The sequence below is a fragment of the Pipra filicauda genome, unplaced genomic scaffold (assembly GCF_003945595.2).
Source record: "Pipra filicauda isolate LSUMZ 115617 unplaced genomic scaffold, ASM394559v2 scaffold80_size11013439_pilon, whole genome shotgun sequence".
In the NCBI taxonomy this organism is placed as follows: domain Eukaryota; kingdom Metazoa; phylum Chordata; class Aves; order Passeriformes; family Pipridae; genus Pipra; species Pipra filicauda.
In genome coordinates this window covers 8,061,799-8,087,304 of record NW_024104987.1, presented here as the reverse complement: position 1 = coordinate 8,087,304, position 25,506 = coordinate 8,061,799, and the positions used below count along the sequence as shown (strand labels likewise).

The 25,506-nt window shown below is 42.2% G+C and overlaps 1 protein-coding gene across 9 annotated transcripts in view; it reads left to right on the top strand.

Annotated features, from left to right (window-relative positions):
* Positions 1-25,506, top strand: part of TNRC6C (trinucleotide repeat containing adaptor 6C) — a 78,788-nt gene that overhangs the window by 32,546 nt on the left and 20,736 nt on the right. For 3 of the 9 annotated variants that reach the window (XM_039390187.1, XM_039390185.1, XM_039390186.1), the window contains exons 1-7: positions 2,739-2,839; positions 8,532-11,123; positions 18,304-18,513; positions 19,745-19,911; positions 21,109-21,189; positions 21,812-21,869; positions 22,082-22,227. In XM_039390187.1, the coding sequence (XP_039246121.1) occupies positions 2,815-2,839; positions 8,532-11,123; positions 18,304-18,513; positions 19,745-19,911; positions 21,109-21,189; positions 21,812-21,869; positions 22,082-22,227 (3,279 nt within the window). In that variant the 5' untranslated portion in view covers positions 2,739-2,814. Of the gene's footprint in view, positions 1-2,738; positions 2,840-8,531; positions 11,124-18,303; positions 18,514-19,744; positions 19,912-21,108; positions 21,190-21,811; positions 21,870-22,081; positions 22,228-25,506 lie in introns of those variants that run through there. The other 6 variants (XM_039390190.1, XM_039390189.1, XM_039390191.1 and 3 more) reach the window with 4 other exon arrangements.

Here is a 25,506-nt window from a genome sequence, read left to right as displayed (position 1 = left end):
GGAGAAGAGCGCAAGGCCACAGAAGGACAAACAGTATGGAACAGTGGTGACACAGTTGTGTAATTGGATAAGAAATAAAGAAAAAAAAAAGACTCTTTTTTTGGGCCAGAACAACTCTGTACCCAAATACAGGTATGTGAGTATCATGCTGCAGAAATGGATCTGGTCACAGGGTAAACTAGGCTAAGGTGTCATACTGTTGAAAAGAGGACAGACACACTGAGGGATATGGACAGTGCTTCCCATGGGGCACATGGGATAAGGCCTCTGAATACTGAGTCCAGTTTGGGCTATTGTGCCTTCAGAAGGATGTGAACCAGCTGGAAGAAGCAGAGGAATGCAACAGGAATGAGTAGAAATCTTGGAAAAAAAAGCCTTGCAAAGCGTAAAGGAATTGGAGCTCCTGAGCCAAAGGAAGACTGGAATTATAAATGCAGAGATACCTAAATGACTGCTGCAGGGAAGAAAATGATATGTTCTGTACGTCTGTGATGGATCAGATAAGAAATAATAGGCTTAAATTTCAACAAGGAAGATTAAGGGTAGACATTAGGAAAAACATGCTGGTATGAAAACTGTCTTGAGAAGTGAGATAGAGCACTTGGGAATGTGCAGACTCCATTGCTGGAGGCCTTCCGTGGTGAGTTGGCTAATGTCACCTAGTGTGTCTCAGGAATAATTCCTTAGACCAGGTGAGTGGGCTGCATCACCTCTGAAATCCCCTTTTTTTAGTCTGCAGGCATCAGTACTTATGAATTTCAAATTTATCAGGCGTAAGCCCCATCAGAGTTGCTCCAAGATGGGACACATAGAAGGGAGCATACGTGCTCTGCCAGCACGGTTGGAGTGGAAGCTGTGCTTCATTTTGCTCCCAAACTTTTTAGTAGGCTCTGACCTTTCTTGGGGTTCTTCGTTGCCTTTCTGTGTACTCGTGACTGGTAAAAACAGTCCCCTTCGATAGGTGCCCGTGACAAGTACCCACCTCCATAAGTCGAAGTTGATTACAGGAAGTTTGTATTATTAATAAGAAGAATACAAGGAACATGGGAGTGTATCCGATGTTCTCATCCAGTTTTGACATATTTTAACTAACGGAAATTTCAGTGTGTATAGGTGGTGTCAAAGGACTGTCATGAACCACAACAGTAGTTTCGCTTAAAAAAGTTACTGCAGAATTGACTCTCCGGCTTAGTTCCTGAATGCATCTGAAATAGTTTTCTGAATAGAAACAAAGCCAGACAGATTTGGTTTTCATTCATCTGTTGTTTCTCAAATGAGATTGAACCCGACCAGTATTCAGAGACTATTGCAAAGAAACAGAGAATAAAATGTCTTCAGAAGGAAACCCAACTATTTTCAGGAGTACTTCAGTGGAGCAGTTCTTGAGCCAAGAATAGCAGCAGTGATTGTACTTTGCTGGTGAAGTGGCAGCGACCCTGAGAACGCAGCCAAACCCTTAAAGAGCCATGGGCTGTGAGATCCAGCACAGAGGGGCCAAACAGCTCCGATGGGCACCTGACACGAACTGAAACAGCAAATTTAAAACGTGCTCCACTTACTGCACCATCGATATGTATTTGGGGCAGGTAGGAAGGGGAATAATCATAAAGGAGTGTTTTGGACATACTGGAAGTTTGTGTAAATCAGCCTTTGCAATTCGTGTGTATGCACCAATACAAGTTCTCCATGCGTGATCTGAGAATTTGTGATGATCCTTAGTCCCTTAAAAACATTAGGCTGACCCCCTTTGTGCTCGCCCTGCGTGTTCCTGTGCCTTGAAGAGCTCCGGGGCTCCCACTGCGGGTGTTCCAAGATGGTTGGTCCCGGCTGTGCAGGCGCAGCCAGCGCCCGGCTCCTGCCGCATTGTTCGGGCAGCTCTTCCCTTCCCTGCCTCTATAAACAACCACGCCGCTGATTAATGCGCTCGTGTTTGCCACTTAGAGCTGGTTTAGATAGAGGCAGGGAAGTCATTAAGGGCTTGGCAGCGATCCAGTGTACATCTGGGACTTGGGAGCTGCTGCTGGGGCAGGGAGGAGGGCGGCGGGCAGGAGCTGGGGCAGGGAGGAGGATGGTGGGTAGGAGGAAGGAGCTGCCATTGGGGCAGGAAGGAGGACACTGGGCAAGGAGGCAGGAGCTGGAGGAGGGAGGAGGGCAATGGGAAGGAGGCAGGGGATGTGGCTGGGACAGGGAGGAAGATGATGGGCAGGAGGCAGGAGCTGCCATTGGGGCAGGGAGGAGCATGCCAGGCAAGACCTGGGGCAGAAGGCAGGAGCTGGACAGGAGGAGGACTCCAGGCAGGAGGAGGACTCTAGACAGGAGCTGGGGCAGGAGGAGGACTCCGGGAAGGAGCTGGGGCAGGCGTTCGGCAGCACCCGCGTCTTGTCTTGGCTGACTTTCAAAAGCGTCAGAGAAGCAGCTACGGGCGCTAATTGTAGCTGGGTCCTGAAGTGAAAATGTTTTGTGACAGTTGAAAGAATTTAAAGAGGAAGGAAGATCGGTTTAGTGTCAGCTGCAATTAGATAATCAAAGCTTAAAAATCCTGCTCTGTTGATACCTTCACCTAGAGCTCAGGAGCGGAGCGAGGGGAAGGGGGAGGAGGGCTGTGCGTGGAAAGGGCATTTCCATAGCCAGTGCAGCCGAGGCCCGGCCGAGCTCGCAGGTTGTCTGGGCGCACGCTTGCACAGAGAGATTTTCTTGGCAGCTCTACAGGATGAGGCTTACACTGTACACAGCCGACATATTGAAGCCGGGAGCCCTGGAGAACGTAGAGGCAGGAGTAGGAACAGCTCTGCACACAATGTAGCGTCTCCTAGGATGGTTGGGCGGCTCCTTTCTTCAGGTATTTTATTACCCATCAGCCCTTTTTAGAGCCAAAAAAAGAGGGAAAGTAACCCTAACCCTGAGAAAATAGCATCTGCTTCTGTTAAATCAATTTATTACATAACATTTCAGCGAGAGAGCAGCAGCACAGCGTCCTGAGCTTTTGGCTGCGTTTCAGGTTTGATAAAATGGCGTCTTCGCAGCAAACTGCTTGTAAAGATATGTTGCACTGAGCAGAAAAATGCAATGATTTTGGTGTTTTCTACTGCTGCTTTTGTGCTGGAGAGGTAGCATTTAGTGGAATCTCTACTAATAACGGGAAATGCTGTTTATTTTTGCTTGTTTTCTTAATGCATTTGAAAGCTTTCAGCACCAGAGGAAAGCAACTACATTTGAATGTCGTAGTGCAGAAAATGAAAAGGGGATAACAGGCTTCCCCCGTGTGGGCTTAGCTATGGTTTAGTTTTAAAATAAATAAAGCTGCTTTATTCAGTGCCTCCATCTCTTTTCTGTCTTGCCACGTTATGTACGCTGTGCAAGATTTCAGCTTCCTCGATCCATGAGACTTGTTGTGAGTGAGCTTTGTAGGGGCTTCACATAGATGCCAGTTTTCAAATCTCTCTCTGTGCCTACAGCTGGATGCAGCAGCTAACCTGAAATATTAGCACTACAATGCCCAGGTTTTCTACTTTATTATATTTTGTACTTCAGAATAGATGCTTATGTCGTATTTTCTTTATGAAATTAGGCTACGTTTCGGTTAGCACTTAAAAATGTTCCCAGTGATTCCTATTTAATTTAGATTTAAAGAACTGAGTTATAGTCTTTTAAAGATTTGCTCATGTTGAATTGAAAACTATTCCTTTTTGGGGGGAGAAAGTAATTTGCCCTTTTTTCCTCATCTGCCTACTCAGAATCACTAACCTTTGTGTGCCAAGGAAAACCCCCAGTGGGACTATCACTGGCCTTTGGGATTTTATTCTGTTCTGCATGTCAGAGCAGGGAACATCGTCTGTCATCTGTCCTTTGGGCAGCACAGGGCGAGCCAATGGGTCTGGTTGTTGTTACGTGACTAACATGGGCTGAAAAATAAAACTAGTAATAAGAGAGGGAGCCACTGTTAGTTCTGATTTAAAATTGGGTGAGCAAAACGTATTAATAATATTCCATTAAAAGTTCATCCTGGGCTTTGCCATTTAACACCCTCCCCCTGCTTTGGTTCCAAAATCAGCTGAATGTTGTGTTCTAGTCAGGGATGCAGGGTTTTACTGTGCAGCATTTGAACTAATTACTGTGGTGGAAGTTACAAAGATACGGTTACTTCTAATTCAGCTGAATGAAAAATTGAAAGAAATATTATTCTAAACGACATTTTCAGGGGAGGATGGAAGTTTTAGGTGAATTGTTTGTGCAGGCAAAGTATTTTGCTTTTCTAAGAAATGCATGCAACAGCTTCTCCTATTTCACTCATATTTTGCATTTGTAATCTATGTAAACACTAAACTGATTTTGCAACTAATTATTTGTTATCAAACACAGCCAAAAATGTTTTCTGTTTTAATAACTACTAAATTGAAGTTGGTCAGTTATGTTGGCTACAGTATGTAATAACACCAGCAAACTCCACCATGCCATTAAGGATATTATTTAAAGAAAACCAACCCAAAACAACCCCCTCATGCTTATTGGTAATAGTGATCAAAGCAGTACATTTTTCAGGTCCCATCTATGATTGTTGCTGTACAGAATTTATATGCTTGTTAAAAACAAATTCGACCCGTTATCCTCAAATTAATATTTCCTTCCTGATTGCCGAAACAATGTTGTTAATCAAGGAAGCTGTATTATATAAAAGATACAGAAATACTTTTTTAAAACACAAAGTATGAATTTAAAAATCAGTTTCACTTTGTGGTGTACCTGCACTGGGATTTGCTAACACAGAATACCCGTGGTTCCTGTTCTTTGTGCCTTGTTTACAATCTTTGCTCAGCTCACAGAGGAGGGATAGAAATGCTTCTGGTGGGCTCAGTGCTTTTATTCCAGATCTTTGCATAAATAAAGAGGAACTGATTCTTAAAAATTTTCAAAATGGGTTTCCCGTTTCAGTTTTAACAACTTAAAAAATGAAAGAAAATGTTGGGAATTTCTATGAAGAGTTGGTTTCCTAGAAAGTTGAAAGGAAATATTTGTGTTAAAAAAAGAAAACTCCAAGCAAGCAAAAAAGGGTCTCTAGATTTAATCATATGAAGTATTTTGCTTTCATTGTTTTTCCCAAGTGTTTAAAGTCCTTCTGTATTAAGCAGGACTGTGCTACCAGTTGTTTGATTCACAGGAGCGAATTCCTTTCAGTGTAAAGAAAATGGAAAAGCGTCTTTTGGCTATCTGCTTCTAGAGACAAGAATATAAAAACTGCCCTCTTCAGGATCTGTGCTCAAACTCTTCTCTTTGTCTGGCAGCAAAGTCACAGTTTTTGCAGCTTTCTGTTTACTTTGTGAATATTTTTTTTTCATTCTCTTCATCTGTCCTGTTTCTGACAAGCTTTATAGCAGCGGCCTTTGGTGTTAAAACCAGTTGCTCCAGTAAATATTTGGACACTGTGAGTCTATTGCATGTTTTTGCTCTATTTTGTGAATCTGTGACTTGTGGAAGGTACCGGGGTGATCCCACTGCCCCTGGAGCAGGGAAGGCCCAGCACAGGTACCAGCTGCTCCATAGAGGGATTGCTGATTTCATGTCCCCTGCATGGAATTATTGTAATCCCTGTCAAAGTCACCACTTTCAGATTAGTCCGTGGTTATTGTTGAGGGCATAATCTGAACCTCAGGAAGAGCAACTACGCTGATGGTACAGGAAAGGGAGTAACTATGGATTTGCAAACCCTTGGGAAGCACAGGGGTTTGAGTGCTGCTTCTCAGCCGAGCGCTCTTGGTGGGATGCTGTCTGGAGTAGGTGTGCTTGGCCATTTCCTACTCTTAATATGGACATCTCTTGCTTTTTATAGTTCTTCCCCCTCATAATTTTCTTTTCATCTTGTTTCTCATACAGCTCCTCAAAATCTGGTCTCTTATTTAATGAATTATTTTACTCCCAACTCTCAGCCATCTTTCTAAGCTGTTTTGTTCATCTTCCTCTTCCATCCCACCTCTTCCCTTTATTTTCAGTCTCCTTAGCGCTCTCAAACTCGAGCATTGCTTTAACCACCATCTTTGAGGGCGAGGAGAAAGGAAACTATTAAAGAAGCAGCTCCCTTTTATCTCGTCTTCTCGGTCGTGGTGCCATTTTTGTGAGCATGGAGACGTCTTACTTGGTGCTCTTGATCCTCCCTCCCAGGCCTGCCCTGCACAGCTCTCCTCGGGCAGCGCCGTCCTTCTCCCAGCACCGGCATGTGGAGCTCAGGTTTTGGCTTTTACAAGACCTTTTATTGGAACAATGTATTTCAAGCCACTTTTAAATCCTTCTGTCATGTCTCAGACGCAGTGTTGAATCGCACCACCCACAGGGTTGAAAAAAATCTCCCATAACTCCTCTTATCTGATTCCTTGGTTGGCTCAACCTCTTATCTTCTGGCCTGGCCTGCCACTGCTTTTTTCCCTTTGTTCATTCCTGCTCTGCTAAGAGCGTTCCTCGGCTCATTTCTCTGACCCTGCTGACCCTTTTTAAGTCATTTCACAGGCTGCCTTCCTCTTCCATGTCTTATCTGGGATTCTGGTCTTCATTTAACACCTGTGTAGCAAATCTAGATTATCAGGTAAGTGTTCAACCTGCTCCCTTAGCTCTGTGCTGTAACCAGTTGGCTGTATCCAGGAATACCAGCATGCTTCCTTGCTTTCCAGCCATTGCATGTCGGGGAGGGAATGGAGGTAAATCCAAGTGGCTCCTTTCACATTCTCTTTTGGATTTGTCATATGCTTGTCGATTATTAGGGAAGAAGTTAATCACCCTGTGAGGGTGGGGAGGCCCTGGCACAGGTTGCCCAGAGAAGCTGTGGCTGCCTCATCCCTGGAAGTGTCCAAGGCCAGATTGGACAGGGTTTGGAGCAACCTGGGCTAGTGGAAGGTGTCCCTGCCCATGGCAGGGGGTTAGAACAAGATGATCTTTAAGATCCCTTCAAACCCAAACCATTCTATATTCTATGATTATTTAGCTCTTTCTGTGAAATGTTAGGCTTTTCCTGGCATCATGAGTAGAAGGGCAAAGAGCTAAGACTGTTTTCCCTTCCTTTCTCTAAAATGCTTTCTTTTGCTTCAATTTATTTAAATTTTTTTTAAAAAAAGCAGCAACATGACTTGGTTTAGCGTGTTATTTCTTCATCCTGCTGAATCTTCATAAGACTACCAAATTATCACCCCTCCTCTCTTGAAAAGCTACGGGTGAAATGTGTGAATAAGACTTTGTCAAACAGAGAGAGAAGTATCAGAACACCTTTAATTGGAAGAGCTGATCACACCAAAATATTTGTGATTTAATACATATTAGGTATCTGCTGGTAAAAGCTTGTTTGGGAGATTTATAATGTCCATCTTCCCCACAAAAATATGCATTTAATTCAAATAACAAAGAATGAAAGTCAGGTTTTGGCAGATTTACAGCAAGTAAAAGCAATTGACTTCCAAAATTTGGTATATGCAACCAGTTGAGAGGAACTCTTCTGGAGATTGTCTCCACTATGGATCCCTTGGATCAGATTGAATTACTTGCTATCAAATTCCCATCAAAAGAAACTAAGAGGAATAATCTTGTAGAGAGCAATGGGGATGGAAAGTAAATGCAAAAACTTGACCAAAGCTTGAGGTCTTAGCATGAGATGTGTTGTGCCCCCCAGTTTAGCTTCGTACCCTAGCGAGCAAGTAGATACTCAAAAGCTTTTGTTTAATTTTTTGAATTAGCATCTGTGAGGATGTGACAGTGCTGAAAAGGCTTTTTGGGATATCTGTCCAGCACAGCATCGCTTTTCACTGGGTTGGGGAGAAATAGGACTATGTGTACAAGTGCAAAGGAATGTTTAAACCACATGTAAAACCTTTGAGAGGTAAGTTTCTTGACAAAGCTGTCTTTTATTTAGAGGTGCCCAAGTTCTCTGCTGAAATGTAAAATAGTGGTATAAAATAATTGGCACCTAACAATAAAGGTCCTTGTCTGTATTTGTTCTTTATTTACAGGAAGGGTGGAAAACCTAAATGCAGTATGAATGTAGTGTGTTAAATGTGATGTGGGGGTATGTGTATGTAATAATAGCTCATGGCAGGCAGACATTTTTACATTTTTTTATTGGATGCTTTTTCTTTGTGTTTCCCTAAAGAACGAGAATTGAGTCAAAATAAATGGCAAGAGTCTGCTAGATACTTGTCTGTGTTTTTTCCAGATTTGCTTTTCAGATTCTTCACATGGATTAGTGTATTTGCTCGCCTTATTTTCTTGCCTACTTATTGTTTTTACTGGTACACTGAGGGCTATGAAACACTTCCTCTGTTCTAAAATGGGATTGTTTCATTATTTTAATTGAGAGTTTTTCCAGATTAAAAAGAGAAACAAATTAATATGAGCATCATGCTCTATTGTGGTGGGGAAAATCGCTGCATTGTGTTAGAGAATGTTCTCTAGATTTCAGCAGAACGTAGTGTTGTAACCAGTGATGTAAGACAGTACTTAATAGAGGGGTTTTGCAGGGCTTGAACACTGGACTCATTTTTAACCTTGGATCCTTTCAGATCTCAGCCACAGTGGATTGGGAGACCATTATGAGAATTCCCACTGGGGACAGCAGCCCGCTTTCAGGAGTGAAGGCAACTGCAGCTGGGATAAAGTGATAATAGACAGGACTGACAAGGAAGCGTGGCCTTCCATAACCGGAGCTGAGACTGAGTCTGCCTCAGAATGTACTACAGACACTGACTCTGCCTCCAACTGTGGCTCAGAGAACAGTAGCATGGCTACAGGGAGTGCCCAAGGCAACTTCACTGGACATACAAAGAAAACTAATGGCAATAATGGCGCCAACGGAGCACTCGTCCAAAGCACTTCTAACCAGAGTGCCCTTGGAGCTGGTGGAGCAAACGGCAACGGCAGCTCGGCCAGGGTGTGGGGGGTGGCTGCGGGCTCCAGCTCTGGCCTAGCTCACTGCTCTGCCAGTGGTGGGGATGGAAAGATGGACAACATGATGGGAGACGGTAGAAGTCAGAACTGCTGGGGTGCTTCCAACTCGAATGCTGGCATTAATCTTAACCTTAACCCTAATGCCAATCCAGCTGCCTGGCCTGTACTTGGACATGAAGGAACTGTGGGAGCAGGCAACCCTTCCAGTATTTGCAGTCCAGTCAGTGCCATAGGTCAGAATATGGGCAACCAGAATGGGAACCCAACAGGCACCTTGGGTGCCTGGGGAAACTTGCTGCCGCAAGAGAGCACAGAACCACAAACGTCCACTTCTCAGAATGTGTCTTTCAGCGTACAACCTCAGAACCTTAACACTGATGGACCAAATAACACTAACCCCATGAACTCTTCACCAAACCCTATCAATGCAATGCAGACAAACGGACTGCCGAACTGGGGGATGGCTGTTGGCATGGGGGCCATCATCCCGCCCCACCTGCAAGGCCTTCCTGGTGCTAACGGAACATCGGTTTCTCAAGTCAGCGGGGGCAGTGGTGAAGGAATGGGCAGTTCAGTGTGGGGGATGTCCCCAGGTAATCCTGCCACAGGAAACAGCAATTCTGGGTTCAGTCAGGGGAATGGAGACACTGTGAACTCAGCATTAAGTGCTAAACAAAACGGATCCAGCAGTGCTGTGCAGAAGGAAGGAAACGGAGCGAACGCGTGGGATTCGGGGCCTCCGTCCGGTCCCGGGGTCCTGGCGTGGGGCAGGGGCGGTGGCAGCAGCGGTGTTGGTGGTGTGCATTCTGGAGCTTGGGGCCACCCCAACCGTAACACCAGCAACGGTGTCAACGGGGAGTGGGGCAAGCCCCCAAACCAGCATTCCAATAGCGACATCAATGGGAAAGGATCAACAGGGTGGGATAGCTCTAGTGTTACCAGTCCGAACCCTGCCATGCAGCAGGGCAATGAACAAATGAACTCTTGGGCCAAAGCTGCAGCATCTGGCACCACGGCTAGTGAAGGAAGCAACGACAGCGGTGGGAGTCAAAATGAAGGCAGTACTGGGAGGGAGGGGGCTGGAGAGGGCAGGAGGAGAGACAAAGGGATGATAGACCAAGGGCAAGTTCAGTTGCCAAGAAATGACCTTGACCCCAGGGTCCTGTCCAATACGGGGTGGGGACAGACCCCTGTAAAGCAAAACACTGCCTGGGAATTTGAAGAGTCCCCAAGGTCTGAACGGAAGAATGACAATGGAACAGAGGCCTGGGGTTGTGCAGCTACTCAATCTTCAAACTCAGGGGGGAAGAACGATGGGTCCATCATGAACAGTACAAATACCTCTTCAGTATCTGGGTGGGTCAACTCTCCACCGGCAGCTGTTCCAACAAACACAGGTTGGGGAGACAATAACAACAAAGCACCAAATGGCCCGGGGGGGTGGGGAGAGTCAGCAAGCTCTACTACTGTTAATAATGCTGCTGCTGCCAAAAGCGGCCACGCTTGGAGTGGGACCGCAAATCAGGAGGACAAATCACCTACCTGGGGTGAACCTCAGAAACCCAAATCTCAAAACTGGGGAGATGGACAGAAATCAAATCCAAGCTGGACTTCAGGAGGTGGAGACTGGACAGATTCATCATCTGTTCCTGGACACTTGGGTGATGGGAAGAAGAATGGATCTGGATGGGATTCTGACAATAGATCGGGGTCTGGCTGGAATGATTCCGCAAGGTCTGGGACCAGTGGGTGGGGAAATGGCACAAACAGCAAGGCTAATACAGGTACAAGTTGGGGGGAATCTTTAAAGCCAGGCCCCCAACAAAATTGGGCTAATAAACCCCAGGACAACAATGTGAGTAACTGGGGAGGAGCTGCTTCTGTAAAACAGACGGGGTCAGGGTGGGTTGGTGGGCCAGTGCCAGCCAAACAAAAAGAGAACTGTGAGGCAACTGGCTGGGAAGAGCCATCGCCACCGTCCATTCGCCGCAAGATGGAAATCGATGACGGTACCTCAGCTTGGGGCGACCCAAATTACAACAACAACAAGACTGTAAACATGTGGGATAGAAATAATCCTATAATTCAGAGCAGTACCACAACCAACACCACCACCACTAGCACCATTATCAACACCAACATGGTTGAACCTCAGCCATCGCACCAGCCAAGTGCCCAGCCGAACCGGTCCCCGCTGCTTGGCCCAGGTATGAAAATAGTTTTATAAGTGATTTTACAGTTTTACCAAGTACTTTATACCAGTACCACTTAACTGAGTGCTGTCTGTCCTGTCAGTGCGAGGTTGGCGCATTAAAGGTAGAAATCCTGTGTTTATGTCGTAGAATATGTTTTATTTCTTTAGTCTGAAGCTGTTCTAATGTCTCATCTTGAGGACAGAACTTAAGGGGCCCGACACAAATTTCCATGGTCCAAGTGAATGTAAGAAAGGCTTGAAACAGTGTCTGGTCAATAACCTGGAAGGTTCTTAGATGGTGGACCCATATTTATTTTGGCATCTCTTCCCCAATTACTTTTAATTTGAGAGTTTGGGGTCTTTTGGCAAACCTCTCTTCTCTTATTTGTCTCCTGTTCCTGTTGGATGGGCTCTGTTCATGTTTAGATAGTCTGCATCTGTTTCTTTGCTGCAAACCATATCTCTTGGCAACACATGTTTGTTAACAGTTGCATGAATTCAGGTTTTTGCTGTTTCTCTGTTGTCTGTTATGAAGGAATGGTTCTCCTCCCTACCTCAGGGCATGGGCAGTACCTTGGATTTTGTGTGATTCTCATAAAGTAGGATTGGCTAAACATGTTAATATTCAGGGTGGCCGGGTAAGGTTATTCTAGCTTCAACTGTGCTCCAAAGAAAAGTTTTTAGACATCTAGGAATTTTTCTAATCAAAGAGAAGGTACTCTTGTGGACAATTATCAAGGAATAAAAATGCATAAAAATGAGAAAAATCCTTAAGAAGGAGGTTTTTAAATAAAAGTTAACACCAGCAGCCCTGATCTGTATCATGACCACAGACCTCTCCAAGATTAATCTAATCTTGCAGTGCTGTTACAAATTCTTCATCTGATTTTTGTTTCCAGGTTTTTGTTCCATCTTGGTCATGACTAAGTACTCTCTTTTTAACCACGTTTTTTTCCAAGTGGGATTTGCTCTCTCATTTCCGACAGTTTTCTCTTTTGATGTTGTGAAATAATTCAAATTTACTCTAATGACTGTGTAAAAATAGTCTTGTGTTCCCCACTCTGGTCAAATATTTCAGCAGTTGAGGCACATGCTATTGGAACACATGTTATTTTAATAAAAAATTTAATAAAATAATATGTGCTCCCGAAGGAGAAATCTTTAAATAGCTTTGTATCCTTGGTCAGTTCAACATACGTGATTGATAATTAATTTTCTTTAAACTTATTTCATCCATATTTAAAACTTCACCCATGGAACAAGAATTCAGATTTCTGAATTGTAGTGGAGCTATCATGGAGGTGAAATTTTGATTGGTTTAAGTGAGGTTTTGTTTTTCATTAAGGTGATTTTTGGAGGATAACCTTGGTGCAGGTAAAACAGTTCATACACAGCAATGCATTGTTAATGCTATTAAATAATCTAACACTTTGCAGAGGAAATCTTACAGTTCTGAGTCTTTCAGATTTTGAAAAGGGAGTTTAAAATTTGGTGTTAATCTGCAGTGATTCCTCTGGAGAATGGACAGTAGCAAAGGAGGGGTTTCATTGAAGCAATATGTTTATACATATGCTTATGAATCTGTAACCTCCTGCTCAAGTTGCCTCATGACCATGTTAAAGGTACAGTGTTGGGCATCTTGTAAAATGTGAATTGGAAAGATTCTAAGAAAAATATTTCTTTTTTTTTTAATGTTTTAAGATAAACAAAGCCAGCTCTCAGAATACACTGAAGTCAGCATGCAAGGAAGTATAAAATGAGCAGTAGTGAGAACAATTCAAAATACAGTTCTGATATTAAAATTGAGGTCAAGCTGCTCCAGGCATAAATTAGGCCTTTTGTTGTGTATTTTTGTTCTATATACTTAGAACTGTGTACAGAGGTACAGGTATAAAGGCCAAACAAGGGAATATTTTGAAGGATTATTGTCTAATCTGCAAATGGAAGCGAGGAGCAGTCCCCTGAGCCTCAGTGTGTTCTGCCCATGTTTACTGGTGGCTGTGCCCAAGAAGGACCAGCCTTGTGCTTATCTTACTCAGAGAGCAAAAACTGCAGTTTCAAGTGATCCCATTAACTTCCCATCCGGAGTGCAGGGGGCCCAGTTTCCCCAGTGGCAGGGCAGCTGCAGAGCAATATCCTCTTGGTCTGTGTGGAAATTACACAGACTTAAAACATCTACAAATCATCTCCCATCTGGGACAGCTAAAAGATGGGAAGCAAGTAGTGAGTGTCTTCCCTCCCACACAGACGGGGACCTGCAGCTTGGAGTCGTGCTGTTTAACCGTAGTTTTTCCTACTCCAGTTCCCTCTCCACTTGGCTTTGCTTTTCCAGCCTCTGCAGTAAGGAAGACGAATCCTGTAACCAGTAGACTTCAGTAATCCACAACCAAATTTCATCCAGCAGCAGTTTTTTTTCCATGTACAGTATTTCCAAGCAAAACATGATCGTGCCATGAGAGGCTGTGCCATAGGGCACAGTTAAGTGCTTGTCTAAAATCTTGCAACACTTGGACTGTGTAGTTACCGTGGGCATTTTCTCATCTTCAAGGGTCATGAAGTGCTTTGCCAATCACATTCAGGGAGTAGAGTGAATAAGGAATCATGGATTCTGCTCCTCTGTAAGTAGGGAAGGTGATGCAGCTGTAAGATGTCACAGTCATACCTCCTGAAAGCAAAAAAGTGGATTTTAATTTTGCTGTACAGCACTAGTTAGGGGTTCACAAAGGATTAGCAGTCCCCTTTAGGGTTGAAGTTTATGCTTTTTTAGTTTAGAAGTAGAGGCCAAGTTACAGTCTTGTTATTCAAGTTGTCACCCATCCCCAGAAGTTCTCCAGATTCTTTGAACACAGAACTTAAAAGCTATTGATGGGAAGCAGATGTTGGTACACACTTGATGAAAATGCAGAATGCTCTAAGGAGTTTCTTCTTCTATTAGAAAAGAAGAAATAAAAAGAGGGGGAAGGGGATAGATGATGTGATAGATGTAGTCCTTTCTGGTTCTAGGAGCTTAGTCCCAAACCTCCAGTGAGTTACTTAGGAAGATGAGCAGGAAGCTGGTGAGTTTGAGTTAGATTTGATTTTAATCTAAATTACTTGTGCATAATTCTTCCCAGCACTTTTATTTTGTGTGGTTTGATACAAAGGGAATAAGAAGCGAGAAGAGGTTTTTCAAACAGGAATGATTAAAAGAGATTTTTGGATCCCAAACAGCACCAGATCCTTCCTCCAAGTGCTGAGGAGTGGGCTTGATGCTTTCCTGTTCCCATTAGGCTGTGAGAGCCTGGCAGGGTTCCAACCACCCGTCCTCCAGCTGAGGAAAGAAAAAGCAAAAGATGATATAGGCTTCCCTGGGGGGGGTTTAGGTCAAAAATTAAGGTCTTTGTGATTCCTAGACAGCAATAAGGTTAAGTTTTAAAAATCTTACCCAGGCCTACGATCTGAAAGCTCCAGACATCTCTCTGTTCCTTTCGTAATCCTGTGCCACTGTCTCAGTGGTAACTCGTGACAGCCATTGCCTGTGATTGATGTGAAATGCAGGGTGCAAGTGATGTGTTTTCCTTACTTTGAACTTCCATCAGAATGCATTTGAAACCAGCTCAGCTTTGGGCTCAGTTAGGATGCTCCTGAAAACCTAAAACCCTGTTGTGGGAGCTCAGCCCATGAACAGCCAGGTTTTTGGGGAGCAGCCAGGTGATGATGAGAGACCTTGCCCTTGATTTTCACACAAGAGTGATCTCACTGCTGAAACCCAAATTAAAGCTTCCTGAATGCTGAGAGGTACAAGAAATCATGGAGTTCCACTGCATGAACTGGAATCCCTTCAAGAAAATGAAGATTTGAAAAGTTAAGGGTTATAAGTGGCTCTTAAATATATATATGTTTATTTTTATATATATGAACCCCTCCCTTGTACATGCACACCTTATAGCTTAATTTCTTCTATTAACAGACTAGTGTCTAATTAGTAAACAATCTCTTTTCTACCTGATTTCTTCTTTTTTTATCTACATAAGGTCCTAATATTTTGGTTTGCCTGTATTGTAGTCATGTATCTGCTCTTTATCACGGACCAACAACTTCAAGGAAAACAATTTCTGCCATCCAAATGGCTATAGGGTTATTTTGAGGGAAAACAACTGCATCCTGCCACAGCTTAGTTAACATTTCACTTTCCCTTGAGGATTTCCTGTTGGCTGTGGCCCAATGTTAATTATGTTTTTATTTCTATAAAACAAAGCTCTGCCAATGTGTCCATGTTTATTACTCACTGTGATCTTTTTGTTTCTTGCAATTCTAACAGTGTTTAAAAACTTCAGTACTAAAACCTCACTTTCTTGCCAAAGAAGCCTTTAATGGAGCTCATTCTGTTGCAAAACAACACTCGTGCAGATCTGGGTTGGTTTTAAGGAGCTTTTTCTTGAGAAAGCCTAAAGCATATTATTTTCATAAAGAAGTTATTAAGTTTTCTCCAAGCAGAATTGTTGGAAAATGTTAGCCAGGTTCAGGTTTTGAGGCCACGTAGCGTTTTGCATCATTCATTCAAAAATGTAACTACATTCACCTTCAGAGTTTCTAAAACAGAATCCTATGGAGTCATAAAAAGGTAGCACAGAGATAGTAATGTTGGGACAGCAGGTACTTACACAGAGAGGAAACAGGTTTGCAGTTCAGAATTACATACAGGTTCATTCTTGCAGTGCACAGGTGGTTTCTCCAGCAGCCTTCACATTTTATTTACTAATTTCCTCCACTTAATTTGATCTGGTAAGATAGTTTTGAAACCTTTTTGTTGGTTTGTTTAGTTTGCTTTTATGTATTTGCATTACCCTCATTTAGTAAAGGCTGGTTCCTCCATTATTTGTAATCCTGTATTATTTACTGCTCAGTGCATTCAAAAGCACTTAAAATAACTTGGATGTTACAGATCTGTGGCCTTTAATCGATGTTGTTGAATTTATAGTAAAAAGCAACAGCGGGAACGGTTCTTTTGAGGCTTTTATTCTATAATGTAGCACACTTTGGCTTTTTAATATATGAATTGTGTTTTAAGGTTGATTTCATAAATGAATTAGGTAGACTTTCCAGTATAGTTTGCATGAACTCAAGGAAATATTAGTATTCTGCACTGTCTCTGCTTGTGGTCTGGTCGGTGCTGTAGAGATGTTTTGTTTCTATTTCATTTGCCTGCAGTTAATCTTTTTCAGCTGCCAATATGATTAAATACACACAGTTGTCTTCCAGTTGCCTCCTGAGTAGTGAGGCAGAAATTCAAATAAAGCTTCCCTTAAATAAAACTGGCTTGAAGATACAAGCAGAAACCTTGAAATGAGTATTTCAGGTGCAGCACCAAGGAAGCTGTCGTGTTAAGCAGAGGTTCATTTAGATACATCTGTGGATCTGCCAGTTTATCTTCTTTACACACCTTAAAATAACATTGATAGAGCCTAAACCACAGTATTTTTTGTTTCAAATAGAAATCACTTTAATGAAACAGTGACATTTTGGGTTGTTTCAGGAGTATGCTTTAAAACAGAGTGAATCTTGCTGGTAGTGAAGGAGTTTTATTAAGCTGTTTGTTCCTGAACGTGTCGCCGTGGTTTTGTGCCATCTGCACTTTGATCAGTGTCTGAGAGAGCTGCAGTGGCTTCAAGAAATAGAACCTAAAATAAATATCTAATATGGGAACACTGGAGCCATGGACAGATCTGAGCACATCTATTTGAAAGGAATTTTTTTTTCTCTGCTGGCCAACATTTGAGTTGTTGTTGGCAGTGAATGTTGCTCCAGTTTCTGGTAACAGAAATTCTGTGGAAATCAGTGAGTTCTGCAACGACTTGTTGCTTAGTGAAATGGTTAGTTCAAATTATTTTGAGGTATTCTTAGATATAGTTCTTTTGTGGTGATTTCCTTGCCATTGTCTACCTATTCTGTGTCTGTGGAGAAAATGTTGTTCCTGCTCTCTGAAACCTTTCCAGAATATTTTTATAGAGCACTGGGGAGCAAAAAAGGAATACTGCCGAGGCAAAGTAGGCATCTAGTTCTTCAGTTATAAAATACCTGTCTTAATAATATTTGTCTCCAGTTAAAAGAGAACAAGTTCCTGAATTAGCAGCCTAATTACCAGGGGAAGTTTTAAGCAGACTGAATTCTGCAGTACTTGTTGAGACCTCAGTTGTCATGTAATGGGATGCAATTTTTTATAATTGTGGAAAAATAGGTTAATATCAGGTATCTGTTCTTGTTTTCTTGCTTGTTATGCATCTCTTTTGTATATATTTAGAAAGTACCTCGAACTCCATCTGTGATCCAGGTTCTCTCTTCAGAAAAAGCTCTGGTAATGATAGTTGTAAATTCAATTTACCCTTTTGCTGTGTTGGTCAGGGTTGCTCTGTAGGCCTCAGAAGCTGCATGGCTGTTCCTGCCACATTCAGCTTGAGGGCTGAAATGGTGTCATATGGATGTAAGCGCATTACATTCAAGCCAAGCCAGACTAAGGCTGTTTCTGCACAGTAGCTTACGTCTTTCAGTGAGTTAATGCAATACCCTTTAGGAAAACAGTCACTTCTACCTGCTGTTCCTCATGGTTTGACTGTGGATCCTGATTGCAGTCTTGTCTAGTTCCCCTAAAAAGTTATATTTATTATAATGTAGAGGCTCAGTGTTGAAGGGGTACACGTAGGGAGCACAGTCAACCATGAGCTGGAATAACAAACAAATAGCATCTTACTCACAGGGCACAAGAAAAGAGATTTTATAATTTGTAAATAGTTAAAAGGAATTAAAATAGGTTAAAATCTTTCAGTGAATCAAGGCCTGACTCGGGTTGGGTCTCCTGGACTCTGGCCCTGCTGCCTGTGCTCCCTGAGCCCTGTTTAAGCCGCTCTGAGAAGTCACGTTTGAAGCAGCTGCTCCTTGGGATCAGGTGTGCTGCTCACCTGGCTGCTCCTGGCTGTGGAAAAAACCCACTTTCTGCCCTGGCCACTTGGTGTTACTATTCAATTAAGAAAAAAGACTTTTGGGACCGCATCTAAGGGATTTTTTTTTTTTTTTTTTAATACACTTAATTAGAATCACTGCGTGTGCTTACTGGTTCACGTCCTTTGCAGAAAAACTCTTTAGTGATATGTCCACCTTTGAAATGAGTGACAAAAGGAGCCTTTCCTCTCATCAGTGTTCTCCTTCCCTTGCTCCAGCAGGCTGGGGAGAGATGCCTGCTGTCCACACAAAGACCGAAGCTTCTTGGGGAGAGCCCTCGTCCCCTTCTGCTGCAGTTGATAATGGCACTTCGGCGTGGGGGAAACCCCCCAGCAGTGGGACCGGGTGGGGAGAGAATCCTGCCGAGCCGGCAGGGACATATGGAAGAACAAACACTCCAGCTGCTGCCCCAGCACTGTGCAAACCAGGTACACACGTGGGTGTCACACCCTTAGAGGTTGGGGGAGAGGACGGGGAAAGTGGGTTTGTTTCTGCCAGCAGTTTTTAAACAGAGCTCCTGGTTTTCTGTGCACTGAAATCAGAGGCTCTCTTAATTTCGTTCTCAAAGCTGCATTAGCTGCCTCTAACTGTCGATACTCCGGGTACCAAATTAATCCAAAAATATGAATATAGTGCATCAGTCCAGTAAATTTAAAGGAGAGTAATTTTGTGTGCTTGGAAAGCAGTATGGTAGAGAGGCGGGAATTGTAGAGATGCAGAAGAACATGACTAGATGCCTAAAGAAATGTAATTGGGATGAGAAGCAGCAGAGTTCAGCCAAAGTAGGACTGATTCTGGTAGGAAAAGCAACACCTGAGAACAGCTAGTCATAACCTCACTGTTGGGTCATAACCTCACTGTTGGGTCATACTTGAGGGAGTGGGTGTTTTCTTCAGCTGTTACAATTGTTCACAGGTTCAGGAACACCCCAAACTACTTCCTGCTTCATGATTCCTAACTCATGTTATTTGATAAAAATCCTTTATCTCTGAATGCCCTGAAGGCTACAGTGATTGCTTTTGGCTTCTGTTTTGGCTGTGGGAGTTGCCTGAAGTTCACTCCTGCAAAATACCATATTGAGGGAGAGATAGAAGGCTCAGAACACATAAAAGGAGAAGCGAGAGGTCTTAAGATGAGTAATCCCAGCTTTAAACAGAGTAAACAGAATAAAATGGACTGCAGGGACACAACCTCATCACTGAATAGGTGATGAGGTTCCCTGCAGCTCCTTTCAGACTCCATTCTTCCGAGATGGGAATGAGTTTCTGACCGTTAATGACCTCGAAATTTGGGGTTGTTCGTCGGAAGAATGTGGCAGCTAAAATGGTGAGATTCGTTGAAAGCAAAATAGCACTTAACAAGTGTGTGGTCATAGTTTGGTTCCCTGTTCCTAGGAGACTGGAGTGGCCATGACCACAGATCTTGCTTGCTCTGGGGGAAAGCAGGACTTGTGGTTGCTGGATTTTTTTCTTCTCTAAGTATTTAGAGAACTTTTCTTTTTTGCTAGCTTCAGAGAAGGCGTCCTTATCATTTAATGCCAGTTAAACTATTTGATAAACCTCTGTGTCTCTTGGAAATACTCCTGTTAGCACAATGAATATGGCACAAAAGGATATTTCTGCAAAATTAAGACTTTTTCTTCTCCCTCTTTCCCTCCAGCTTCAAAATCTATGCAAGAAGGCTGGGGCAGTGGTGGGGATGAAGTGAATCTCAGTACTAGTCAGTGGGAAGATGAAGAAGGAGATATGTGGAATAATACTGCTTCACAAGAGAGCAGCTCCTCCTGTAATTCCTGGGGGAATGCCCCGAAGAAAGGACTTCAAAAGGTAAAACAAAAATAAAGACACTCTCTAGGAAGAGTGGATTTAGTATTAACATTTGTAGAATAAGTTGTCACAAGTTTGCTGTTGCATTACACCTGAAATTAGATCTCTGACACCTGAACCCAAGCACAGCTTGCCACTACAGTGGTTCAAGTACAGCCTACCTTGTTTCCAGGGGAAAATGGGAGATCTTTGAATTTAAGCATGTCAGATGCTTTGGGAGTTTTGTTGCTTTTGCCTTTGTTTTTTTAAGTTTTCTAAGCTTCCATGTATTCTAAAATGAAAATGTATTAACAGAAAGAAAAAAGGTGTTAAGGGGGCTTTCAGTCACTTCCCATGGTGGTGGGAAAGCAGTAGTTTGTGATGGATTTGTTTAACAAAACCAGCTGTTTTCTGTTTGTGAGGAACCAACAGATAACTGTACGGGGTGTGTGTGTGAACAAAGCGAACTTGTATTAATGCTGCACTCAACCGAGAACGTAGAAAATTGTGTGAGGAAGTTTCCCATTGCACAATCTTTATTTCAGGACAAGGCCAGGCTGTAACTTAAAGGAATTGGGAATGCATTTAGCCACTTTGTTTGTTGTTCCATTAGCCAACAGTTAGGCTGGTGATTTGATCAAGTATGGTTGTTTCTTGTACTGTCCGCAGCCCAAAACAAATCCGCGCTTGTCCCTTGGTACTTTCTGGAGAACTGAAAGGAAGAGACTTCTTAAGGATTTTGTGATAGAAAAGCTGCACAGAGATCTTTTAAAGGTGTTTATCTAGACGCTCTTGTTTGTTTTTAAGAAAATACACTGAGTAACATTCTTAACTTCAAGGTCGCAAACTTGTTTTTGGGAATGTTTTTCAGGAAGTGTTGTACTATTTCGGCTTTATTTCATTACGTTTTTCTGCCAAGGATTAAAATGAAATATGTAAATTCAAAGGTGGTTTTAATTCAGTGGTCAACAAATCAAATATTAAATAGTACACTGAACTTTATTCAGCTGAGATAAAATTTGTTACACTTTTGGGGGAAGAGAATCGTAGTCGCGTTGGCTCGGAGGGTTCTTCAATACTTTCTGAATTAATGTACTAATACATCTTTCAGTAGCATGTGTTATTAATAAAAAACACTTACCATTTCTTTTATGTACATCTCACTAGTATGAAGGTGGAAACCAGCCCATTAATGCAGTCTCCCATTTATTTACTAAGGGCATGAAGACATCTAGCAAGCAGGATGAGGCCTGGATCATGAACCGTCTGATAAAACAGCTCACAGACATGGGCTTCCCTGTGAGTAGTGCTCAGACAGACACCTCTGCCTTAGCCTTGGTAGCTTATAGTTCTGGCTTGATTTGTTTCAGACTGTAGGTACAAAAAGACCTTCAGTCTCTTCTTCAGGTCAGGAAGCAGCTCTGTTACCTGCACTTTGACTTCAGAAATCTGCTGTAAACTAGTGAAGTGCTCTGAAATCAACTGGAGGATACACTTGGTGTGATGGCATTTATAATATTTTGATGTTCAGAGTTTTATGACAACAGGTATTGCTTTGAACTGCAGTAATAATTCCACTCCTGTTCCCCTTTTCTTATTAAACAGGTAAAATGAGAGTATAGCTGGATTATTTTTTTTTTTTAGAGAAAAATCATTGTGATATTTAAGTTGCCTGTAGGAAACGGGAAGAGTTTAAACAGAGCAGTTGGTTTGACCTCGTAGAGCTGGTACTTGGCAAACTGAAACAACTGAGTTGTGAGAATCGCCCAAAGGAGAAAAAAAAATACACACAGACATTATTTAGGCTGCAGAGTAAATATTAGATCCAGTGTTTAAGAGATTTATCTGTTTCCTCAGGTTGCTTAGAAATCCTATGAGTGCGATTACCTTTTTTCTTAACATAATTCATATTTTTTGACAGAGAGAGCCAGCGGAAGAGGCCTTGAAGAGCAACAGTATGAATCTCGATCAGGCCATGAGTAAGTATCTGTGTAAGTAATTTTTTTTGTCTTTAAAGCAACAGAGGGAACCCTTCATGATTCCGAGAGTTTCATTACGTCCAGATCAATTGGGTAATATTTATTTTCTTGCTTTTGCCTTTGCAAGCAAGATGTATTTCTCAGAACTACCGTTGGCAACTCTATACTGTCTCTGTGTCACCTTTTCCAATATAATTTCCTTTTCTGTGCAGGTGCTCTGCTGGAAAAGAAGGTGGAAATGGACAAGCGTGGAATGGGAGTGACCGACTATAATGGAATGGTCACCAAACCCCTTGGCTGCCGCCCACCACCAATCTCCAAAGAGTCTTCCATGGACCGCCCCACCTTCCTTGACAAGGTGAGCTCACAAATAGGGATGTGATACACAAGCCCAGGTGTGCACTGTGTAGAAATACCGATGATTTCCACTATCTGTTTAGAAGGCATAGAGAGAAGTGTGATGGATATGGCTTTATTCCTTTTCTGGTCTTTATTTGATCTCCCGGGGAATTCGGTCCTTGCGTGAAGGACCAGTGATTTGATTCCCACATAGAAATAAACAATGGTCATCACTGGTTTTACACTTGAAAACTTTTCAAGGAATCAGTAATACAATGAAACTAGAAGTAGAAAACACCAAAGAAATGAAGCACAGAAATCCTTTCACTCTGTGAGGGTCCAGACAGTCAGTGACCCTTACCCTTGCCCACATTAACAATCAGGCAGGACTAAGGCCAAAATCTTCACGAATTAGGCTCCTAATTCCTCTTTCAGTTTTGAGCTTCTTATAGATTTCAGTGAAAGTTCAGTACCTAAATAGGAAAGAGAAGCTGAGGTATTTTCGTTAAGTCTCAGAGCAGACACGCACAGTCAAAAATAGCTTCTCCAATGAGCTTCCCTTTCTCTGGTCACATATGACAAATTTCACAGCACCACTTAATGACTGAAGAGAAGGCTCCACAAGTTTGTGGTGTCCAAAATTCAAAGAGACTAAAGAAAAGAATATGGAGAAAAGCGCTGCCAGATGTTCAGTACGAAATGAGGTTTACAATCTGATGCAAAGTCCCACTAAATCACCCCAGAACTCCCCTGAAAATTATTGATAAGGAAAGAACAATCTCACATGCCAGGTCTGTGTGTCACAGGTTATCCAGAGGTTCATACAGATGGGTGGTGGTAGATTCTGAACACATAAATTGGTGCTTTTCACAAACTGTGCTGAAACCAATTCATTTTGCATAAGCTGTGTACAGGATGTGAGGCAGAAATGATACCTAGTCATATAAAGTTCATTCTTAGCTATGGCAAACTTTAATGAATATGTTAATTGAAGGCCACGAGATGCATGCATGCCTGCCAGTTAACCTTCCCTTTTCTTGGATAACAATATCTTCAGCAGTAAAATTATTGCCAGAGAGAGAGGTGCATTATGTGCAGCATGCTGCATAATTATGGAAACATATGTTAAACACAACTATTGAGAAGGGAGTACTAAAATCATTAATATTCATACAGCAAGTAAAATCTATCAGTCTAGGCATAATCTGTCACAGTGACTTTGCTATAACAAAAGGAAATAATCCCACACTGTATTTGTTAGCTATCACAGTGTTGAGCAACTTGTTAAGTGAATTAAATAAATATAGTTCCTACTTGAAGAACAGATTTTTTTCTCCAAAGAAATTCTTTCTAGTTTTGCAGCTCATGCTAATAGAGCAACTCCTCTTCCCCAAAGGCTTTCTGCCCTTTGTAGTAGTATTCCAGAGCATGAGTCTGGAGCTGTTTCCTTTCCTGCTCAGATCATCCTTGTGAGGAACAAGCTCTCAGCACAGCTGGACAGAGCATTCCAGCCAACATTCCCTGTTTTACTTACTGCCTTAGCAAGTCATTATCCTTTTATTGGCTCTGCTGAGTCTTCAGTGAGTTCTGCAAGGGTCCTCTTCATGAAATTTTAGGTTGGGTTTGTGTGCTCATTGCTACCACTCTCTCACTGATTCTCTCAGCTCACCTGCATTGAGACTCCATCATTTTTCTCCTGCATTTTCTCTGACAGGTAAAGCCAGCACTTAACTTTTTTTTAACCTTATGCATTTGAGGAGGGAGAATTTCCAACCCTGACATTTGCTTCTGGGCCCTCTGAACTCCCTCTTCTCTCTGAATCAGTAGTGATCTGTACAACTCACCATCACCTTTGAATGTTTGCTTTCTCTTGTTCCTCAGTGCTTGCTGCAGGTGCTCTTTATTCCGTGTCACACTGAGTCAATCTTAGGCACTTGGTGCTTTGTTAATTGTTTTATTTCTCAGGGTGTTATCTTGACCTGTAGGAGCATAACATGAGAAGGGAGAAAATCCAGTGGCTTGGAAGAAATAAAGATGCAGCCCTGATGCATGACCTCAACCACATTATCTTATACTTTGCCCTGATGCTGCTTCCAAACTTTTCTCCCAAATTCTTGAGCACACAGGAGACTCTGAAATTCTCACCTTACAAATGAAGTCTCCTTTTCTCTGCTGTCTTATTCATTGATGAACTCTTCCTTTCTACTACTGAGAGATCCAGGTCTACAAGTCTTGATGCCTCTTAACTGCAAAAGTCTTATAACTAGATGTTTTTCTTGTTTCTAATTGAAACATCATATTTGTTGGCTTTTTTCCAACCTCATCCTTCACATTCTGATCCCAGTAATCTCTGGTGACTGTGACTGTTTTTTGTCATTGGGACAATAAACAGGATATTTTGTTATTATGCAGAAACACTTTTTAAGGCCTGGCAATTAGATAATAATTGCCAGAATTTTAAGCTTGACTTAAAATTCTTCTTTCCTTCATCTCTGCTTCCTATGATTTGATGACTGTTCCTTTTTTGAACTTGCAGACTTTGAAACCACTTTCATCTTCCCCTGTATAATGAGTATTTCTTTGAGTATTGCATTTCCTCCAAGTTTCTTTTGGCTCTACCTAACTCCTGTCTGATTTGAAGAGAACTTATTTTGAGATGAGATTTTATTACTTTACTTTCCTCTTTTAGAAAAGGGGGGTTTTTAAACTTTTTTTTTTTTTTTTAAGAAGTCAGTGTGTATTTTCTACCACCTATTTCTGTTACTGACTTTGCATAAAGACCTCTGACAAAATTCATGAGCCTTGCTCTCTGTTTGGGGCATTTTGATTCATGAAGGTGGCAGTTGTTGGGAGGTGACTGTCAAAGTGTCCAGGAATCCTCTGCTAAATAATCTATATCTCAAAGGGCTGAAAAAACCTTAGAGTAACACCACTTGCATTCTGTCACATTTGGTACTTGAGAGTATTGTGAGAGACTTTCCAAAGTCCTAAAAAGCACCAGTGTGGTGTTTTGTGTTGGATTGCTGTAGTAGCAAACCCTGCAGTAGGATTTTACAGGTGTGTCAAGTCCCTCCAAAAAAGTTAAAAGCAGTGCTGTATTGAGCATAATGTGATGATTCCAATGTGGAGGATTTGCTTAATTGATTAGCCTGAGGGAGAAATGTAACATAAATTTGTAAGTAAATCGCTGAAGAAGAAAAGTTAGGTAGAAAAGATTGCTCTTCAGGAAACAAATATTATGTAAAGGAACCTGAAAAATAAAGGATTACAAACCACTGTGAGCAGTAAAGGTGTCCCC